General features: G+C 40.8%; 1 protein-coding gene across 6 annotated transcripts in view; it reads right to left on the bottom strand.

The window, feature by feature from the left end:
* MACROD2 (mono-ADP ribosylhydrolase 2) overlaps positions 1-19,714 on the bottom strand; it is a 3,509,413-nt gene that overhangs the window by 202,486 nt on the left and 3,287,213 nt on the right. For all 6 annotated transcript variants that reach the window (XM_073628250.1, XM_073628248.1, XM_073628249.1 and 3 more), the window contains exon 10: positions 11,744-11,815. In XM_073628250.1, coding sequence (XP_073484351.1) covers positions 11,744-11,815 — 72 coding nt within the window. The remainder of the gene's footprint in view (positions 1-11,743; positions 11,816-19,714) is intronic.

Below are 19,714 nucleotides of genomic sequence, written 5' to 3' on the forward strand. Positions count from 1 at the left end.
GAAATTCTTAAGATGGTCTTTTCGTAGATTTTTCACATGGGGAGATAAACCAGGATCCCTTTAAGCTAACACACTGAAATCTGAAACATATCCTCCATGAGTTCCACCACCTGAATCAGCTGAATCAGACTGGATGACCACTAGCTCCCTCAAACTCAACGGATCAAAAACAGAACTACTTCTCCTACAAGCTAACAAAAATTCCAAAATAAAGACTACATGGACACCTCCCACCATCCTTGGACAGACCATCTCCCCAAGCACCAAAGTCAAGAGTCTTGGAGTCATTTTTGACTCAGGAATGACAATGGATGCACAAATAGGATCAGTGGTGAGCGGATCCCACCATCTCCTCCACCAACTACGCAGACTAATCCCCTTCATCCCAGAAGAGGACAAAGCGGCAGTTGTGGGAACAATCATCAATTCCCGACTCGACTACACAAATTCGCTCTACGTAGGACTACCCCAATATCAGCTTGCGCGCTTACAACTCATCCAAAACACGGCGGCAAGACTGTTAACAGGAAAAAAACCCTGGGAATCCATCTCCCCCTCCCTAAAGAGCCTACACTGGCTAACCATGAAGAAACGGATCACATTCAAGACCCTCTGCATCACCCACAAATGCGTACAAGGAAACGCCCCACCATATCTCCGCGAGAAAATAAAACACTACACACCGAATCGCAGTCTTCGATCAGCTAACCAAAACCTCCTTACCATTCCCAAATACCGCTACAAAGCAAAGGGAGAACGAAGATTCGCAGTCCAAGGACCTCAACTATGGAACGCTCTTCCTACCAACATCCGCATGGAAGAAAACCACCAGGCCTTCAGAAAAAAACTAAAGACCTTCCTTTTCTGAGAAGCTGACATCAGAAAATGCATCCAGCGCCTTGAGGCGATTCAGTTCGCATTTGCAGCGCTTTATAAATCATTCATTCATTCATTCATTCATTCACCTCAATATTATATTATATCAGAAATGGTGACTGATCACTAGATCATATATGAATTACTTTTTTTTAAGAGCTTTACATTCCTACACTACAACATGTTATGTTATATGGAACTAATGGAAAAGGACTTTACAACAGAGGAAATAGTTTAGGTGATTACATCTTTTACACTTAATAGAGCACCTGGCCCTGAAGGGTTCTCAAACAGCTATTATTAAAAATTATAAGATCTCCTGGCTCTATTCAATTATTTGTGAGAGGGTAATAGCCTACCTACTGAGAAGATTAGGGCCTTCATCAATGTTATACCCAAGCCTGACAAAGATTCTGCAGAGATGACTAACTATAGACCCATCTTTCTTATTAACTGTGCTCTTAAGATCTTGCCGAAAGTTATAGCAATGCAAATCATTCCTTTTTGTAACACTACATCCACATTGACCAGACCGGGTTCATCCACAACCAAGAGGTGCCAGACCAAATCTATAGAGTGGGAAACAAGGTGCAGCACTCACAACAGGGAACAGATCTATGAATTGCACGTGGAATCCAAGACAGGTACTCTGGTTCTTCATAGTGTCCTCAATACACCAAAAATAATCATAAAGAAAAAGTAGTAGCCGGCAACTCCAAATACCTGTATGAATATCTTTATTTCTTGCACAGGAGTAGATAAAATGCTTAAATGTTTCAGCAAGTAGCCTCGCCAAAACATGTAAGCATTTTATCTGCTCCTGTGCAATAAATAATGATATTCACACGGATGTTGGAATTGCTGGCTACTACTTTTGCTTTATGCTGAAATCTATAGAGTACTGACTCTCCTCTCAGTAATCCATTCCAAGTGGAAAAATCCAAAGAAATATTCCCAATGCACAACTTCCTGGATATGGCTGTAAAGTGAATGGGTGCTCCATTGGCTGGAGACCAGAAACAACACAGAAGAAAAGATATCTTGCCAGAACACCATAGATCGCTGAAAAAGCATTCAAACGTTTTATTAAATGAGTACATCACAATGTAAAACAGTGATGTTTCCAGCCTCGCAGGACCCCTTCTGCAGGTTTATGACCATTCCAAGTGAGACTCCCTGTACCGAGCACAGCAACGTTCCTGTCACTAGACCTATAAAAAGTCTTTGACAGCTTGACATGAGATTATCTGTTTTACACTCTTGAAGTCATGGGTTGATGTTGCCATTTTACACACTTCATTCATCAGTCAAAAGATACCTACAGTAGAGTATTCAAAGAGGCACCTGACAGGTTTGCCCCATCACTTTTGTTGTTTGTGGTGACAATGGAGCCCCTTGCAATAGTTATCCATGCCAATCGCAACATTAAGAGTGTAAGTTGTGGCAAGGATGAACATAAATGTGTGCTTCTGTGGATAACTTTCTACTATTCATACATTCATATGACTATATCTAACCTATTTAAATTGCTTTGATCTTTGCATCTAAATGTGGCATGGTTGTTAATAAAAATAAATTGCAAGCCCTCAGTATTAATCTATTAATCTACCACTGGCCACAGTAGCATTACTTAAATCTAATTTCAAATTCAAGTGTCTCTCTGGGAATACAATTAACCCCTTCTTTACATATCATATTCCATCAAAACTATCCCCCTGTTTTCAATAGTGGATAAACAATGTCACTTCCTGATGGACCAGAGAATTTGTAGCAAGGGCTACTTCATGTTGCAGTGAGAGCAAGATCTTGGGAAGACTATGGATCTTAGGAATAGTAGGAAATTGCAGATAATTTCTTGATTTTTATTTAATACAGCTTTAATACAGCTTTAATGGAATCTAACTATAAGACGCAATTGAGGTAATACATGGTTCCTGTCAAAATAGCAAAAGTACCATAGGCGTGCGCACAGAGTGTGCCACGTGTGCCTGGGCACACCCTAATCACCCTGTGTGGCACACATTCCCCCTGTTTTAATCCCTGGTATTTCACCAAAGCCCTCCAAAAAAAAATAGTAAAAAAAATAAATTTAATATTTAATAATTTAAATTAAAATTACTAATGCCGTGTTCACACGGTCGGACTTTTCGACAACAAAGGTCCGACGGTCTTTCCGATGGAGTTACGACCAACTTTCTATGGACTTTCTAACGACCGGACTTGCCTACACATGATCACATCAAAGTCCAACGGATTCATACGTGATGACGTACGACCGGACTAAAATAAGGAAGTTGATAGCCAGTAGCTGCCCTAGCGTAGGTTTTTGTCCGTCGGACTAGCATACAAACGAGCGGATTTTTTGACCGAACTTGAGTCTGTCAGAAAGATTTGAAGCGTGTTCCAAATCTAGAGTCCGTCAGATTTTTGACCGAAAAAGTCAGCTGCAGGTCCGATGAAGCCCACACATGGTTGAATTGTCCGCCGAACTTTGTCCGTCAGACCAGTCAGGTCGAAAAATCCGCTCTTGTGTACGCAGCATAATACATTTTAATAAGTTAAAAAAATAAAATTGGAAAAAATGAAATAATAAAAAATAAAAATACTGACACCATCCACTGCCCTACTAAAATTATCAACTGCTCTACTGACACTATTAGTCTATATCTATATATAGACACGTGCATGTGTGTTTGAGCTTTGGGGTGCACACCCTAATGCAATAGACTGCGCACACCTATGAAAAGTACATTCTCACATTCTCGCTTTTAAGGATGTGGCCGTATGGGCACCATGTTTCATATTAGTTGACAATGACCTAAAGTAAATATATTTTGGATTAGGAATTACAACTTGATCTATTCTATAGATAAAGTGAATCTTCCCACATGGCCTGAAAATGCTATAGTGCTCAAATTTGAAAAGGAAATTTTTAAATATTTAAAATGTCTGTTGTCAACTTGTCATATGTCTTACTGCCTGCCTGAATAGCAAAGAACTGTAAAAGTTTGACAGTGTCCATTGAGTTTCACGAACAGAAACAAAATCAGATAATAATTAATGACAAACTGACAACAAAATTAATTTGAAAAAAAAACAAAAACTTGAGGCTCCTGGATCCAATATTCATTGTGAGATTCACAGGGCCTGGAAAGAGTGACTCCATTATTTTCCATTACTTCTTCTCGGCTACAACCCCTGTTCATTCTCATGTCTTTTTATCCTCTCTTCCTGTTTTTTTGTTTTCTCTTGTTTTTTAGGTGGACCCCTATTTGAAGTTAAGGGGGTTAGGCTTATATATGTACATATTAGGGCCTTCCTTGGTAACCAAATTGCAAGGCTGGAACAACTGGTCCTGCCACACTGCTTTTGAATGGTCCAGATAGGATACCACCAGTTTAGCATATGATATTCAAATAAGGTCTTATTAGGCCTGCAGATGATGTAAATGTGGATTTCTAAAAGACACAACACTAGTGTAGTTGTGTCTACACAACTCTACTCTCTACTATTATAATTTTTGTTCACACCAATAGTCCTATGGCAGATGACCTGTTTTTTATATCTGTAAAATGTTATAAAAACAGATTGAAAAAAATAAGAATGTAGTGCATTTGATGCCCAAAGTGAATAATTTTTTTAACACCTTCTACTCTAGATGACCAAAATCATTTTAGTAATAATAATTAAAACAATAAGAGTAGTAACTCTGTAAAATGAAACACAGACAGAACAGTGAGCCCTTTAAATCTGTGGTCAATAGAGAAATGCTCTTTTACATTGGTGGTAATAACCAACTCCAGCCCAAAACTGTTTGAAACCTGTGCTAGTCTTGCATAATAACCTGTCAGTTTGTAATAACTAAAAAACATATCTTACATGCAGATTTTGTTACGTGATGACTCCTTTAGCAGGTGAAAGACCTGACCAATTATAGAACAGTATGCTGAAATAAAGACAAGGGTTCTTCTAAAAGTTTATGCACTTTTTTTATACGTTTCACAGCCATCTATACCACAATGTGACAACTCTTAGACCCCTTTCACACAGGAGGCATTTTTCAGGCGCTGTAGCGCTAAAAATACCACCTGTAAATTGCCTGAAAAATGCCTCATCTGCAGTCCCAGTGTGAAAGGCCGAGTGATTTCACACTGGGGTGCTGCACTGGCAGGACGTCAAAAAAAGTCCTGCAAGCAGCATCTTTTGGGCCGCTTTAGGAGCAGTGTATACACTGCTCCTAAAGCGCCCCGGGAATTGAAATCAATGGGCAGTGGTGCCGAAGCACCTGCAAAGTGCCGCGGTTTTAACCCCTTATTCGACCACTAGCAGGGGTTAAAAGCACCCTGCTAGTGGCCAAAAAGCTCCTCTAAAACGATGGTAAAGCGCCGCTAAAACTACAGCCGCGCTGTCAGTGTCAAAGGGCTCTTATACTAAACTGGGAGGTCAGCTGGCTTGCCAGACAGACTGTTCACATGACACTCTCAGACACAACCATTACTTCTCCTCCCGCCCTCACCATTTCCAACAAAAATATAAACATGTGGAAAGTTTTTTAAGACTCCTCATATATATGTAATATGAACTCTCCATGAAGACAAGAGTTAGTGTGAAATGGACATCTGTGAGAAATTACAGAGTACTGAAATAGGTGGTTGTGATAGTTTGCAAATTACAAGCTAAATTCACAATGGAGTTGTTGAACCTTTCTGAAATAATCTATTCCACACTGCTGAACCACTTACAATAATGTATGGACATCAGGACCTAGACTCTACATATTATAGATAGCTGTTACATTTAACTGCACTATGATATCATGTAATCTAAAAATTCAAAGAAACATAGAGGTGTGACTCTAGCCTTGAACCTACTTTAGGTGGCAAATGTATCCCTGAGAATGAGAAGCAATGCATTGTTTGCCTAACTATGCATGGAATATGGAAGCAGTTTATTTTTTGGTCAAATATGTTGTTATGGTCCTACAGAGCAGTGGTCATCAACCCTGTCCTCAGGGCCCACTAACAGGCCAGGTTATGTATTACCTTGGGGAGATGCAGACTAGAATACTGCAATCACTGAGCAGCAAATTATATCACCTTTGATGTATTTCAGTTATCTTGCAAACCAGGCCTGTTAGTGGGCCCTGAGGACAGGGTTGATGACCACTGCTACAGAGTACCAACTGCCCCTACAACGGCAGTTGTCCATATTTTATATTTGGTCAGTTTGTCTTAATACATTTTTGGAGGATTCTGTAGAGCTCCACACCAGTCTCTAGTCTTGAAGGTGGGGTGCAGCTGCAAGTGCTACTTAGCATTGAGTAGTCAGCATCCAATGAGAGTGGAAGTTGTCTCTATCAGTTATGCAGCATGACTTTCCCTGGTGACTGTCATGGATTGCGCTGTGTGTCTTAGACTTTTCACCCTTTCAGTTCCACAAAGGATATACATGCTTTCACTTCTTGTACTGAATGCACTCTTCCACTTCAAACTGCTGGAGAGCTAAAAAATAGTATAAGTAATCTAAAATTTTGTGAAGAGATGAAAAGATGTGGGACCCTTGCTGTAAGTAGAGGCTTGTTTTAGTTGTCAGGTGGATTTTCTGGCAGTAGCTCTCCAGAGTGCTGAAACTGCATTTATACAGTTTCAGCACTAGGAGATTTACGTGTAATTTTTCATTTACAAATAAAAAGAAAGTGCCTCCCCCTGTTTGACTTTAAAAAACTAAGCAACCCACTAAGGCGTGCTGACAAGGTGGAGAAAATCTGCACTGATCTACCTGGAATAAGTTTATATATTATACAGTGTGTGTATAGCCAAAACTCTCCTTCCCTTTTGTTCTGTTGGCAACTTTCTGTTGGCTTATTTTTTCACATTGACAATAGTTACATATACAGAGAAGTGAATACATTTTTTTACATGCACTTTAATATTTACATAGAATGCAGGTACATTACATACTTTTGGGTTTAAGTGCTAAATGCCCTGTGCAAGTCTGAGCCTGTTCACAATAGACAATGTTATGTTCAAAGTGACCCATGGCAAAAGGGTCTGAATACCACAATTTGTTTATAATCTAAACCAACTGGATGTGTCTAACTACTCAGGGCTAATTGGTGGTGCCTCCAAGTATGGCTCTGCTTACATGTTTAAGCAGGGCTGGAGCTAGCGTATAGGCATCTCAGGCAGCAGCCTTAGGATTTCATGGATAGGGGGGCATACAATCAAATACCCAGTCCATTCCCAGGAAAGTTAGAGCAGTGGTGCTGGCGGTGGATGATTTTGGCAGAAAGGAAGGGGCTGTCGGATGTGCTAGGCAAGCGTATCATTGGGTTTAACCCCTTCCCTAATGACAACAAACCGCCCTCCCTCCTCCTCCTCCCCCTTCTTTCCCCGGGCTGTCTGAAATCTCTGCTGTAACACCTCACCTCCATTATTCTCCCAGTGAGGCAGCCACCAAAAACCTGTGATCTGTGTGCGTCTCCTGCATTGCATTCAAATCATACTGCCCTTGCAATCTGCAGTGGGTGCCAGTTCAATGTTAATGACACCCCAAATACAGATCGCATACATAGTGCGCTTGCCTGCACCTGATCACATGGTACAAAACGACCATGAAATCTGGTTGCGATGCGAATCCAAAATTGGTGCATGCACAACTTTGCTGCTGTGATTTGAGCCCAATAAAAATGAATGGCCTCAAATCGCACCTCACATGTGAACTGCACTCAGTGGCAAAATGCACCTTCGCCTGAGTAGACAAAAATCCTTGCCCCAGCCCTGTGTTTAAGCACCCAATATATGTGTATTTAAGCATATATATGCATTGTGCGGCCACATGCTGTCTCCTGCTAAAATAGGCACTGAGGAGACAATGTGGCTTTTGCCTGATGTAGGTTGATGTCATAAAAGGGACACTGCATATAACTGACATCACTGGATCCTTGCTACTTTATGCCCCGTACACACAATCAGACTTTCCGACAACAAAACCGTGGAATTTTGTTCGAAGGTTGTTAGCTCCAACTTGTCTTGTATACACACGGTCACACAAATGTTGGCCAACAATTATGAATGTAGTGACGTGCAAGACGTACGGCGAGCCGATAAAAAGGAAGTTCAATAGTCATGTGATGTCTCCATTACGAACGCTAGTTTTACAAGACTTAGCGCTTCCGGCTCGTACTTGATTCTGAGCATGCGTGAACTTTTGTGCGACGAACTTGTGTACACACGATCGGAAAGTCCGACAACAAAGTTTTGTTGGCAATAAATTTGACAACCTGCTAGCCAACATTTGTTGGCGGAAAGTCCGACAACAAATGTTTGATGGAGCATACACACAGTCGGACTTTCAGCCAACAAGCTCATATCCAACATTTCCCGTCGGAAAGTCCGATTGTGTGTAAGCGGCATTAGTATGTAAACTTAAGCAGCGAGTGACTATAGTAAGCCTTTGAATGTCCAACAGTAATGTGGAACAATTCTGGTTCAGTGATGGGCATTGAAAGATACAGCTTGAAATCTGAAATTCAATACAACAATCAAACCCTGATTATGACTATGTTGTCAAGTCTTCCAACATTTTAGCTTTCTTACAACTGAAAAATTAGCAATCAGCTAGAAATACATATTTAGAACTAGTAATTTAGCAGTTAATGCAGCAATGTTGCCATGTCACATGTCAGAAGACATTTTTAAGCATTTATTATAAGTTATTATATTATTAAGGTTATATTCTATTTTATGTTACTTCCCTTTATGTAAAAAAAATAAATATCTAAATAAGACAAAAGTTGTGTGATAAACTTTTCAAAGGTCACTATCTGTGAGTTCCTTAAACAATTTAAAAGGATTAAATATGTATTTTAACAATACAGAAAGTAAGGCAATAATAATTATGCAAAACAAACTAGAAAATGTTGAGCAAAGAGGTGGTAACTAATTTATCTTTGGCTTTCTGTTTAGCCATGCAATCATTTATAACTAATATATTCCATTGGTTTCAGTAAAAGGTTTTTGGCTCGCTATGCTGCCTGAAACAACCTAAATATATTTTCCTTAATGTCACACAGGGCTGATTGTAACTATCAAGGATGTTCAGCTGATCGGGTGCACCTTTGTGTAAATCTGACTTGACTTTATCCTTTAAAACATACGTTATTATAGTGATTCAGTTCACATTTGTTTTTAGGTGACTTTCACAAAGAAAAAAATATGCTCTTACTGTAAAATTTGGAGTCCTTTTAGAACTAAGTGTAACCTTACTACCAAATGTCAATGTGTGCCAGTTGGATGCAATAAGTTAATTTGAAATAGGTTACGTCAGTATCATTTTTTTATTTACTGTAATAACTGCATGCAGAGGTCAATGGTAAGTAATAACTTCAATCTATGGATGGTTTCCAGCAGAGAAGAAGAATGCATTGTCTAAAAATGTGAAACATACACACAACTAGATTAACATATTCAACCTATGCCAGGTCAATGCCCAGTATTAGTCCTACGCATGGATGCCAGGAAAACAGTGATCAGCAACCCTGGGTACACAATGCCTTGTTCAGTGGCACTGGCTGCCACTCCTTCACCTCCTCCACACTCAGGACACTTCCTTCTATATGGTGACAAAGCAGCTTCCTATAGAGATGTCTTTGGCTAAGTACCAGGTTTCTGGAAGATCATCCAAACCTGCTGCTGGACATCACTGTGGCAACCAGGAAGCAGCTGGGTGGTCATAGAAGTGAGTGAGCCACAGGGCCATAGAAATGAGACAGGCAGGTGTTGGTAGTGTCATACATTTATTCAGTCTAAGCTAGAATAATAATTACATCTCAGTACTATATTATCATTATTATTCTCTGTAGAGTTGCCCAACTGGGCTTTTTTAAAAATAAATATCAGTTGCTGTATTGTGTACTGAAGATGTGCTTCCTTTCATTAAAAAAATATACATTTACATATACATTGACAGCCCACTATGCTGTCAATTACAAAGCCTGACCCATGACCAGATTCGTTCACCTCCCTAAAGTCCACTCGCATGCCTGCACTCATCCTCCTCTTGGGGCAGACCTGAAGTCTGAAGGTGCATGCATTGTGGCTGTGTCTGAGGTCTGGAAGTGCATGCATTGGGGGGCTTATTTTATCTGAGGTATGAGGGTGCATACCTTGTGGCTGATCTGAGGTCAAAGGTGCAAGGTTTTAGGTTGATCTGAGTTTTGACGATGCTTGAATTGGGGCTGATCCGAGATCTGGTGCATGTGCATGCATTGGGAATAGTCTGAGGTTTGAAGATCCCAGAATTGGGACTGGTCTAAGGTCTAAAGGTGCATACATTGGGAATATTCTGAGGTTTATAGATCCAAGAATGGGGGCTGATCTGAGGTATGAAGGTGCATGCTCACACACATTTTAGTGAATCGGATATAATGTATCATTATGGTATAAGCACATCTTCTACTTTGCCTCCCCCAATAAAGGCAGATTTTACTATCTTGCATACAAAATGAATAAAACTAATATATATATATATATATATATATATATATATATATATATATATATATATAATTTTCTTTTTTTTAAGATTTAAGATTTGTCACGTCAATTCAAAGGAAACTTAGAATCCAATACATCAAGGAAACCGATACATCAAGCACTTTCTCCCATATCTGCAGGTTCCGTCTGTAAAATATAACTTTTGAAGTTTTAAAGCATTATTAGCAGCTTCTTTCCAAAGAAGACACTTAAGGTTTATCGAGAAAAGAGCAACCATTTTCCTGGCTTGGAATAAATGTGTACCACTATCTTCAAGTAATGAGAAACTACTTTTCCAAGATGATCCCAGACGAACATAATGAAGAATAGGGCTTCTTCTCTTGTAAACAATTATCATATGGAGCAGAGTTCTTCTATGTAAGCGGAACAAATGTGTGGGTGCCACTCACCAAGGCATTCTACTCTAGTCAACCAAGTATTAACAGTTAACATAGTACAGTCTACTGCATCTTCTAAAATGCAGGGAACTTTGGCATTCTAACTTTTATGCCGCGTACACGCGGTCGGACTTTTCAGCTACAAAAGTCTGACGGACGCCGACGGACCAAGTCCAGCAGACAATCCGAACATGTGTGGGCTTCACCGGACCTTCAGCGGACTTTTCCAGTCGCAAATCTGACGGACTTTAGATTTGGAACTTGCTTCAAATCTTTACATCGTAACTCTGCCGGACCCAGAAATCCGCTCGTCTGTATTCTAGTCCGACGGACAAAAACCCACGCTAGGGCAGCTATTGGCTACCAACTTCCTTATTTTAGTCCGGTGTACGTCATCACGTACGAATCCCTCGGACTTTTGTGTGATCGTATGTAGTTAAGTCCGTTTGTTAGAAAGTCCGCCGCAAGTCCGCCAAAAGTCCGTCGAAAGTCTGTCGGACGGGCTGTCGGACGGGCTGTCGGACTTTTGTAGCCGAAAAGTCCGACCGTGTGTACGCGGCATTAGAAAATAATACTGGTCAAATTAAAAATATATATATTTTTTTCCCCATTTTTACATTTTTTAGCCTAGGCATTCCGTAGAAAATAAAATAATGTTTGCTAGACAGTATTGCCAGGAGCCTAGTTTTTTTTCTTTCTTTAAAAAATAATTTATGTTTTACTTTGTTGTCTTAAGTAATAACAAAGTGATTGCCAAATAAACAAGCTCATAGTGCAAATATAAAAATTGCTATGGTCCATAGGGGTATACCAGAAACTGAAGTGGTTAATTACACACTCCAGCAACATAAATAAGGTTGTGGAGGTTGGAAGAGAATGTCATTACTGCATAAATAACTGGAAGTACATTATATTTATTAAAAAAATACTTACCATTAGTAGACTCATCTTTCTTGGCTTTACTTTTCTTTGAAGGAGGTGAATGTACATTTTTTTCTTCCACTTCTGTGTAAAAAAAAAAAAAACAAGATATTTGGTTTTCTTTTTTCTAACATAATTACAGTATACATGCAGCACATTACAAAACAACCCTCCTACAGTTGACTAACCACAAACAAAAATGAAATGCCCATTGAAAATATCAATGTGTTAGCTGAATATACATTAGTATCAAACAAAACCTATGTATATTTGTAAAGTAAATTAGCATGGTGATAATATAAATAAAGTAAATAAAGGGACTCTTTTACTAAAGTGTGAAGTACAGTGAAGTGAAATGGTTTGAGGTCTTATTTATTACAGGGGAACTTGAGATACAATGTTCACTTAGAACACCCAGTCATGTGAAGAAGCTCTGTCTTTTCAAATTCCTCAAAGATGATTGGATATTTGAAGTGCATGCCGACCTAGTACTGCTGTAGTAAACCTGGTCAAAATAATTTCATTTTATAGCACTTCACATTTTATTATGCCCAAAAACTAACATTATGGTATAACCTCACCTTCTACTTTAAATCTCCATATAAAGGCAGGTTTTGTTAAATCATTTCTGCATAAAAAAATAATAAAATTGGAATGCAAAAGGTTTTTTGAAGGACCATCAGGGTGTGTGCCCAGGTGTGCCAGGGTGTGTGCACACATCCCTTATAATGGAGGTTTGGGACTACCGCACAGTTCCACCCATGAGACACAGGTCTCATACAGGAGTCAGTGAGGCAGCCAGAGCATGGGTGTCTGAGGACTAAAGCCCCATACACACGGGCCTAATGTCGGGAGACACCGGCCAGTTAAATAAAAACTGGCCAACATTCAGCCCGTGTGCATGTCAGGCGATCTGACAGATGCCGACCGACTCCCTATCAGAGTGTTCTTGTCCCCTTGTTAGAACACAATAGCTCAGCGGAGGGGAGATTGCTGCAGTTATGTTGGATTGTTAGTACAGCTGTCAGGTTTTTTTCATTAAACCTGCTGGGTTGAATGAAAAAACCTGTTATGCCCCGTTCCGACGGAAAATGTGTGATAGGACTTTGTTGTCGGAAATTCCGACCATGTGTGGGTTCCATCACACATTTTCCATCGGAATTTCCGACACACAAAGTTTGAGAGCTTGCAATAACATTTTCCGACAACAAAATCCGTTGTCGGAAATTCCGATCGTGTGTACACAAATCCGACGCACAAAGTGCCACGCATGCTCAGAATAAATTAAGAGACGAAAGCTATTGGCTACTGCCCCGTTTATAGTCCCCACGTACGTGTTTTACGTCACCGCGTTCAGAACGATTGGATTTTCCGACAACTTTGTGTGACCGTGTGTATGCAAGACAAGTTTGAGCCAACATCCGTCTGAAAAAATCCATGGATTTTGTTGTCGGAATGTCCGCTCAATGTCCGACCGTGTGTACAGGGCATTAGTGTGTACCAGGGTTAGGACCAGAGGAGCTGTGAGCATTAGAGTGAAGCCATCTGCACTGAAGAATCTATGGCCTGGGTGACCAGTGTAAAGAACAGTAGTACTGCGATTAAAGCTGAGCGAGAGCTTAAAGAGAAGTCCCCCCCCCAAGCAAAGCATAAAAGTCAGCAGCTACACATACTGTAGCTGCTGACTTTTAATATTAGGACACTTACCTGTCCTAGAATCCAGCGATGCCCACACCCCAGCCGATGTTTCCGGGTGCTGCCGCCATTCATTCGTAGTAAGGGAACCCAGCAGTAAAGCCTTTTGGCTTCACAGCCAATTTTCCACTACGCATGCGCGAAGCGTGCTGCCCTTTCTGAATGGCCCAGCGGCAGGCCGAACTTCTGAGTGATCTTGCCACAGTGAGGGGGAGGAGGCTGAAAAGCGGAGATTCCACTTTTGGGTGGAACTCCTCTTTAAGAGCCAGATGGGCTAGCATTTTTCATTTGCATCTTTCACATGGAGAAGAATCCCTGTCTGGGAAAATTTATGTGTTATAGACTTTCCATCTTTCTTTTAATAAAATGGGGCTAGCAGGCTCATAGCCTTCCTGACGGTATTCCCGAGTGTGGCTCTGGGTTAAATTTCAGTCCCATTAGCGGTAACCCCGAGCCACACTCAGGATTACATTGCAGGATCCTGGTGCGGAGTTACTTACCTTGTCCCTAGGATCCTGCGATGTCCCCCCTGCTGTGTCTGCGGGCTCTGTCTCCTCCGAAGCCTCTCCGTGCCAGGCTCCTTTCCCTGCGAGTGTTGCGACGCACGGGGGTGGAGCCTGGCGGCAAATTCAAAAAAATGTACAAACCATAACACATACAGTACTGTAATCTTACAGATTACAGTACTGTATGAAATTATTTCACATCCCTTTTGTCCCCAGTGCTTTGGCCCATGCCCTGCATGCAGTTTTATGTTATATATACTGTTCTTTCTGCCTGGAAACAGGAGATTGTCCATAGCAACCAAAAAGTGTCCCTTTACGTCAAAAGTGGCTTTAGAAACCAGCCAGAAAACAGCAATAGTAAATTAGAACATTTGCAGAATTGAGCGATAGTGAATCGTGGGGAAATTTATTTTATTATTATATTATTTTTTTTAATTATTTATATTTATTTATTATATTATAATTTATGTTTTTGTGTTTCAAACTTCCTCATACCCGGGATATCTACTAGACTCTTGCTTGGACAGATTTAAGTGTGTTATTGTTAAGAATTACAGGCCTACAATATAAAACGCCAAATTTCCATGCAAAATAATTGTACCGCTTTCAGCACCTAAAATCCGAAATAATCATACCGCCAGGGAGGTTAAATATAGTTCCTGACTGATGTGAACTTACTTAAAAACGCATCTACAACTGAGCTAATGCTCCCCCATGTCACAATATATATATATACAGTATCTCACAAAAGTGAGTACACCCCTCACATTTTTGTAAATATTTTATTATACCTTTTCATATGATAACACTGAAGAAATGCCACTTTGCTACAATCTAAAGTAGTAAGTGTACAGCTTGTATAACAGTGTAATTTTGCTGTCCCCTTAAAATGACTCAACACACAGCCATTATTGTCTAAACCGCTGGCAACAAAAGTGAGTACACCCCAGGTGAAAATGTCCAAATTGGGCCCAAAGTGTCAATATTTTGTGTGGCCACCATTATTTCCCAGGACTGCCTTAACCCTCTTGGGCATGGGGTTCACCAGAGCTTCACAGGTTGCCACTGGAGTCCTCTTCCACTCCTCCATGATGACATCACGGAACTGGTGGATGTTAGAGACCTTGCACTCCTCCGCCTTCCATTTAAGGATGCCCCACAGATGCTCAAAAGGATTTAGGTCTGGAAACATGCTTGGCCAGTCCATTACCTTTACCCTCAGGTTCTTTAGCAAGACAGTGGTCGTCTTGGAGGTGTGTTTGGGGTAGTTATGTTGAAATACTGCCCTGCGGCCCAGTCTCCGAAAGGGAGGGGATCATGCTCTGCTTCAGTATGTCACAGTACATGCTGGCATTTATGGTTCCCTCAATGAACTGTAGCTCCCCAGTGCTGACAGCACTCATACAGCCCCAGACCATGACACTCCCACCACCATGCTTGACTGTAGGCAAGACACACTTGTCTTTGTACTCCTCACCTGGTTGCCGTCACACACGCTTGATACCATCTGAACCAAAAACATTTATCTTGGTCTCCTCACACCACAGGACATGGTTCCAATAATCCATGTCTTTAGTCTACTTGTCTTCAGCGAACTGTTTGCAGGCTTTCTTGTGCATCATCTTTAGAAGAGGCTTCCTTCTGGGATGACAGTCATGCAGACCAATTTGATGCAGTGTGCGGCGTATGGTCTGAGCACTGACAGGCTGACCCCCCACCCCTTCAACCTCTGGCAGTAATGCTGACAACACTCATACGTCTATTTCCCAAAGACAACCTCTGTATATGACGCTGAGCATGTGCATTCAACTTTTTCGGTCAACCATGGCGAGGCCTGTTCTGAGTGGAACCTGTCCTGTTAAACCGCTGTATGGTCTTGGCCACTATGCTGTAGCTCAGTTTCAGGGTACTGGCAATCTTCTTCTAGCCTAGGCCATCTTTATGTAGAGCGACAATTCTTTTTTTCAGATCCTCAGAAAGTTTTTAGCCATGAGGTGCCATGTTGAAATTTCAGAGACCAGTATGAGAGAGTGAGAGCAATAACACCAAATTTAACACCTGCTCCCCATTCACACCTGAGACCTTGTAACACTAACGAGTCACATGACACTGGGGAGGGAAAATGGCTAATTGGGCCCAATTTGGACATTTTCACTTAGGGGTGTACTCACTTTTGTTGCCAGCGGTTTAGACAATGGCTGTGTTGAGTCTTTTTGAGGGGACAAATTTACACAGTTATACAAGCTGTACACTCACCACTAAGGATGAGCCGAACACCTCCCAGTTTGATTTTGAGGGGGACCCCATACCATTTTTTTTAAATTTTGGAGGGGGTTCCCCTTAATATCCATACCAGACCTGAAGGGCCTGGTATGGAATTTAGGGGGACTCCCACGCCATTTTTTAAAATTTTGGTTCGGTATCAATGTATGTGGTATCAATGAACTTATGTGTATTGTCGGACCACCAGTAGTTTTAAATGACTTTTTTTCCTTTGAAATGTCATTTTGCTGTCAGACTGTTCTAAACACGGGAAACATGCGCCCCTTTACAGACATACTATAGACACCCCCCAGTTACGAAATTTAAAGGGATATTACACTTTTATTGTTTGACTTTAAGCATTATTAAAATCACTGCTCCCGAAAAAAACGGCTGTTTTTAAAACTTTTTTTTGCATTGATCCATGTCCCCTGGGGCAGGACCCAGGTCCCCAAACACTTTTTATGATAATAACTTGCATATAAGCTTTTAAAATTAGCACTTTTAATTTCTCCCATAGACTTTTAAAGGGTGTTCCGCGGCATTCGAATTTTCCGCGAACACCCCAAATTGTTCGCTGTTCAGCGAACTGGCGAACAGCCGATGTTCGAGTCGAACATGAGTTTGACTCGAATACGAAGCTCATCCCTACTCACCACTTTACATTGTAGCAAAGTGTCATTTCTTCAGTGTTGTCACATGAAAAGATATAATAAAATATTTACAAAAATGTGATGGGTGTACTCACTTTTGTGAGATACTATATATATATATATATACACACACACACACACACACACACACACACACACAGTATATTAAAACTTTTGTTACATGGTAATTCAAAGGAAACCAATGCCTCAAGCATTTTCTTTCAAATCTGAACAAAATTCTACAGGTACCTTCTGTGAAATATACCTTTGCAAGTTTTAAATGCATTATTAGCAGCGTCTTTCCAAAGAAGGCACCTCAGAGTTTACCAGAAAAGAGTAATTTGGTTTTTCCTGGCTTGGAAGAAACATGTACTACTATCTTCCAGTAATGAACAACATTTTTTCAAAGATAATCCAACACCAACATAATAGAGAACAGAATTGTTCTCTTTTATGTAATTAACATATGGAGTAGAGTTCTTCTAAGTGAACAGAACAAATGTGGTAGGTACCATTCACTAAGACATTTTCCACTAGTCAACTTCTAGCCATGTATTGACATTTAACATAACACAGTCTACTGCATCCTCTAAAGTCCAAGGAACTCTAACATTTATTACACATTTAAATAAAAATTACCTAACTCATTTATAAATCATTTTACCTTTTTATAATATTAGGACCACATATTCTTACACATACAGGCCCCTTTCACATGGGTGATCTGATCAGGTCTGCCTGTCAGTGTGAATGGACTTGTGTCCATTTACACCCACTTACCTCCGATCTGGTCCACTAAAAACAAAAAATGGAAGGGGATCCAATCCCCTCTGCCTAGGCAGATCTGATCGGAGGGCAGTCGAGTGTATATGGATACCTGGTCCGTTTACACCTGACCGCCCATAGAGCAGAGTGGGCTGTGTCTGCTCTGCATAAACTGAGTAGACATGGACTTGTCGTGCACCCACCTTAGGATTACAGGGTTAAGATGTAGCATTCAAGAAAGATATTATGATGTTAAGTGGTGTTATTCAGTGTTGGGGTTCAAGTTAAGTGGTTAATTTAAAGCATATCTATACTCAAAACTCAAAAATGTATATATTACAGTCCTTAGATGTAGTGCCTGCATTTGTTTTCCTTTTTCCAGGGTTTATTTCCTTATTTAATTTAGTAGTCATGCAAATAACACCCTTCCTGTCCCTGGTTGGTTGCACTCACTCCTATACTGTACCTATGGAGGCAACCATGGTTGCCACCCAAGCTGGACTTCAAACATATCTGCCTTTGTTCATCTCCGTTACATGTGGAATGATGGAATTAGTGATTACATAAGAAAAATAGAATTTTGGGTAAGACCAAAGGTATATTCTGTACTTATTAAAATGTTCTTATATGCTTTTTGTTCTTGAGTTTAGTTGAGGTTTTAAAGTGATTGTAAAGTCTTGTTTTTCTTCCTATAAATAATAAACATGTTCTACTTACCCGCTCTGTTGCAGTGGATTTGCACAGAGCAGCTCGGATCCCCCTCTTCTCGGGTCCTTCTTCTGTGATCCTGGCCCCTCCCTCCTGTTCAGTGCCCCTACAGCAAGCAGCTTGCTATGGGAGCACCTGAGCTGAGCCACAGCTCCCTGTGTCCATTCAGACACGGAGCCCCGATCCGACCCTGCCCCCTCTCTCCCCTGACTGGCTAGATGACTTTGATTGACAGCAGCAACAGCCAACGGCGTCAGGAAGGAGAATCTCGGACGGCTGAGACACTCGTGGACATTGCTGGACAGAGAGGGACGTCAGGTAAGTGTTAGGGGGGTTGAGGGGGGCTGCTGCACACAGAAGGCTTTTTATCTTAATACATAGAATGCATTAAGATAAAAAACCTTCTGCCTTTACAACCCCTTTAAGGGTTAGTTTAACCACTTGAGGACTAGAAGAATTTCCCCCTTAACGATCAGGCCATTTTTTGCGATACAGCACTGCATTGCTTTAACTGATAATTGCCCGGTCATGCAACGCTGTACCCAAACGAAATTGACGTCCTTTTTTTCCCACAAATAGAGCTTTCTTTGGGTGGTATTTGATCACCTCTGCAGTTTTTATTTTTTGCGCTATAAACAAAAAAAGAGCGACAATTTTGAAAAAAAGCAAAATTTTTTACTATAATAAATATCCCCCCAAAAATATAAAAAAAATAATTTCTTCCTCAGTTTAGGCCAATATATATTCATCTACATATTTTTGGTAAAAAAAATCACAATAAGCATATATTGATTGGTTTGCGCAAAAGTTATAGTGTCTACAAAATAGGGAATAGATTTGTGGTATTTTTATGGCATTTTTATTATTATTTTTTTTTTACTAGTAATGGTGGCGATTTGCGATTTTTAGTGGGACTGCGACATTGTGGTGGACAGTTAGGACACTTTTGACACCATTGACATTTATACAGCGATCAGGGGTTAAGACTAGGGGGCGATCAAGGGGTTAACTCTGTTCCCTGCTAGGTGTTTCTAACTATAGGGGGATGTGACTTACTAGAGGAGGAGCCAGATCGCTGTTCCTACTTAGTAGAAACACACGATCTGTCTCTCCTCTGACAGAATAGGTATTTGTGTGTTTATACACATCCCCGTTCTGGCTCTCGTGCCCACGATCATTCGTGGCCGGCAGACATCCCGGCCGCTGGACACGCGCACCGTGTCCCTCGCCATGCAGCGCGCCTGCTATGGCTCTTAAAGGAGCCGACGTACAGCTATGGCAGCTCCAAATTTTGGAGGGCTCTTTGTGAAGCTTTAAACATCGAACTCCGTCTGTCCACTGCTTACCACCCTCAAACAAATGGACAGACGGAGAGGACTAATCAAACCTTGGAA

The sequence above is a fragment of the Aquarana catesbeiana genome, linkage group LG04 (genome assembly GCF_042186555.1).
Source record: "Aquarana catesbeiana isolate 2022-GZ linkage group LG04, ASM4218655v1, whole genome shotgun sequence".
Taxonomy (NCBI): domain Eukaryota; kingdom Metazoa; phylum Chordata; class Amphibia; order Anura; family Ranidae; genus Aquarana; species Aquarana catesbeiana.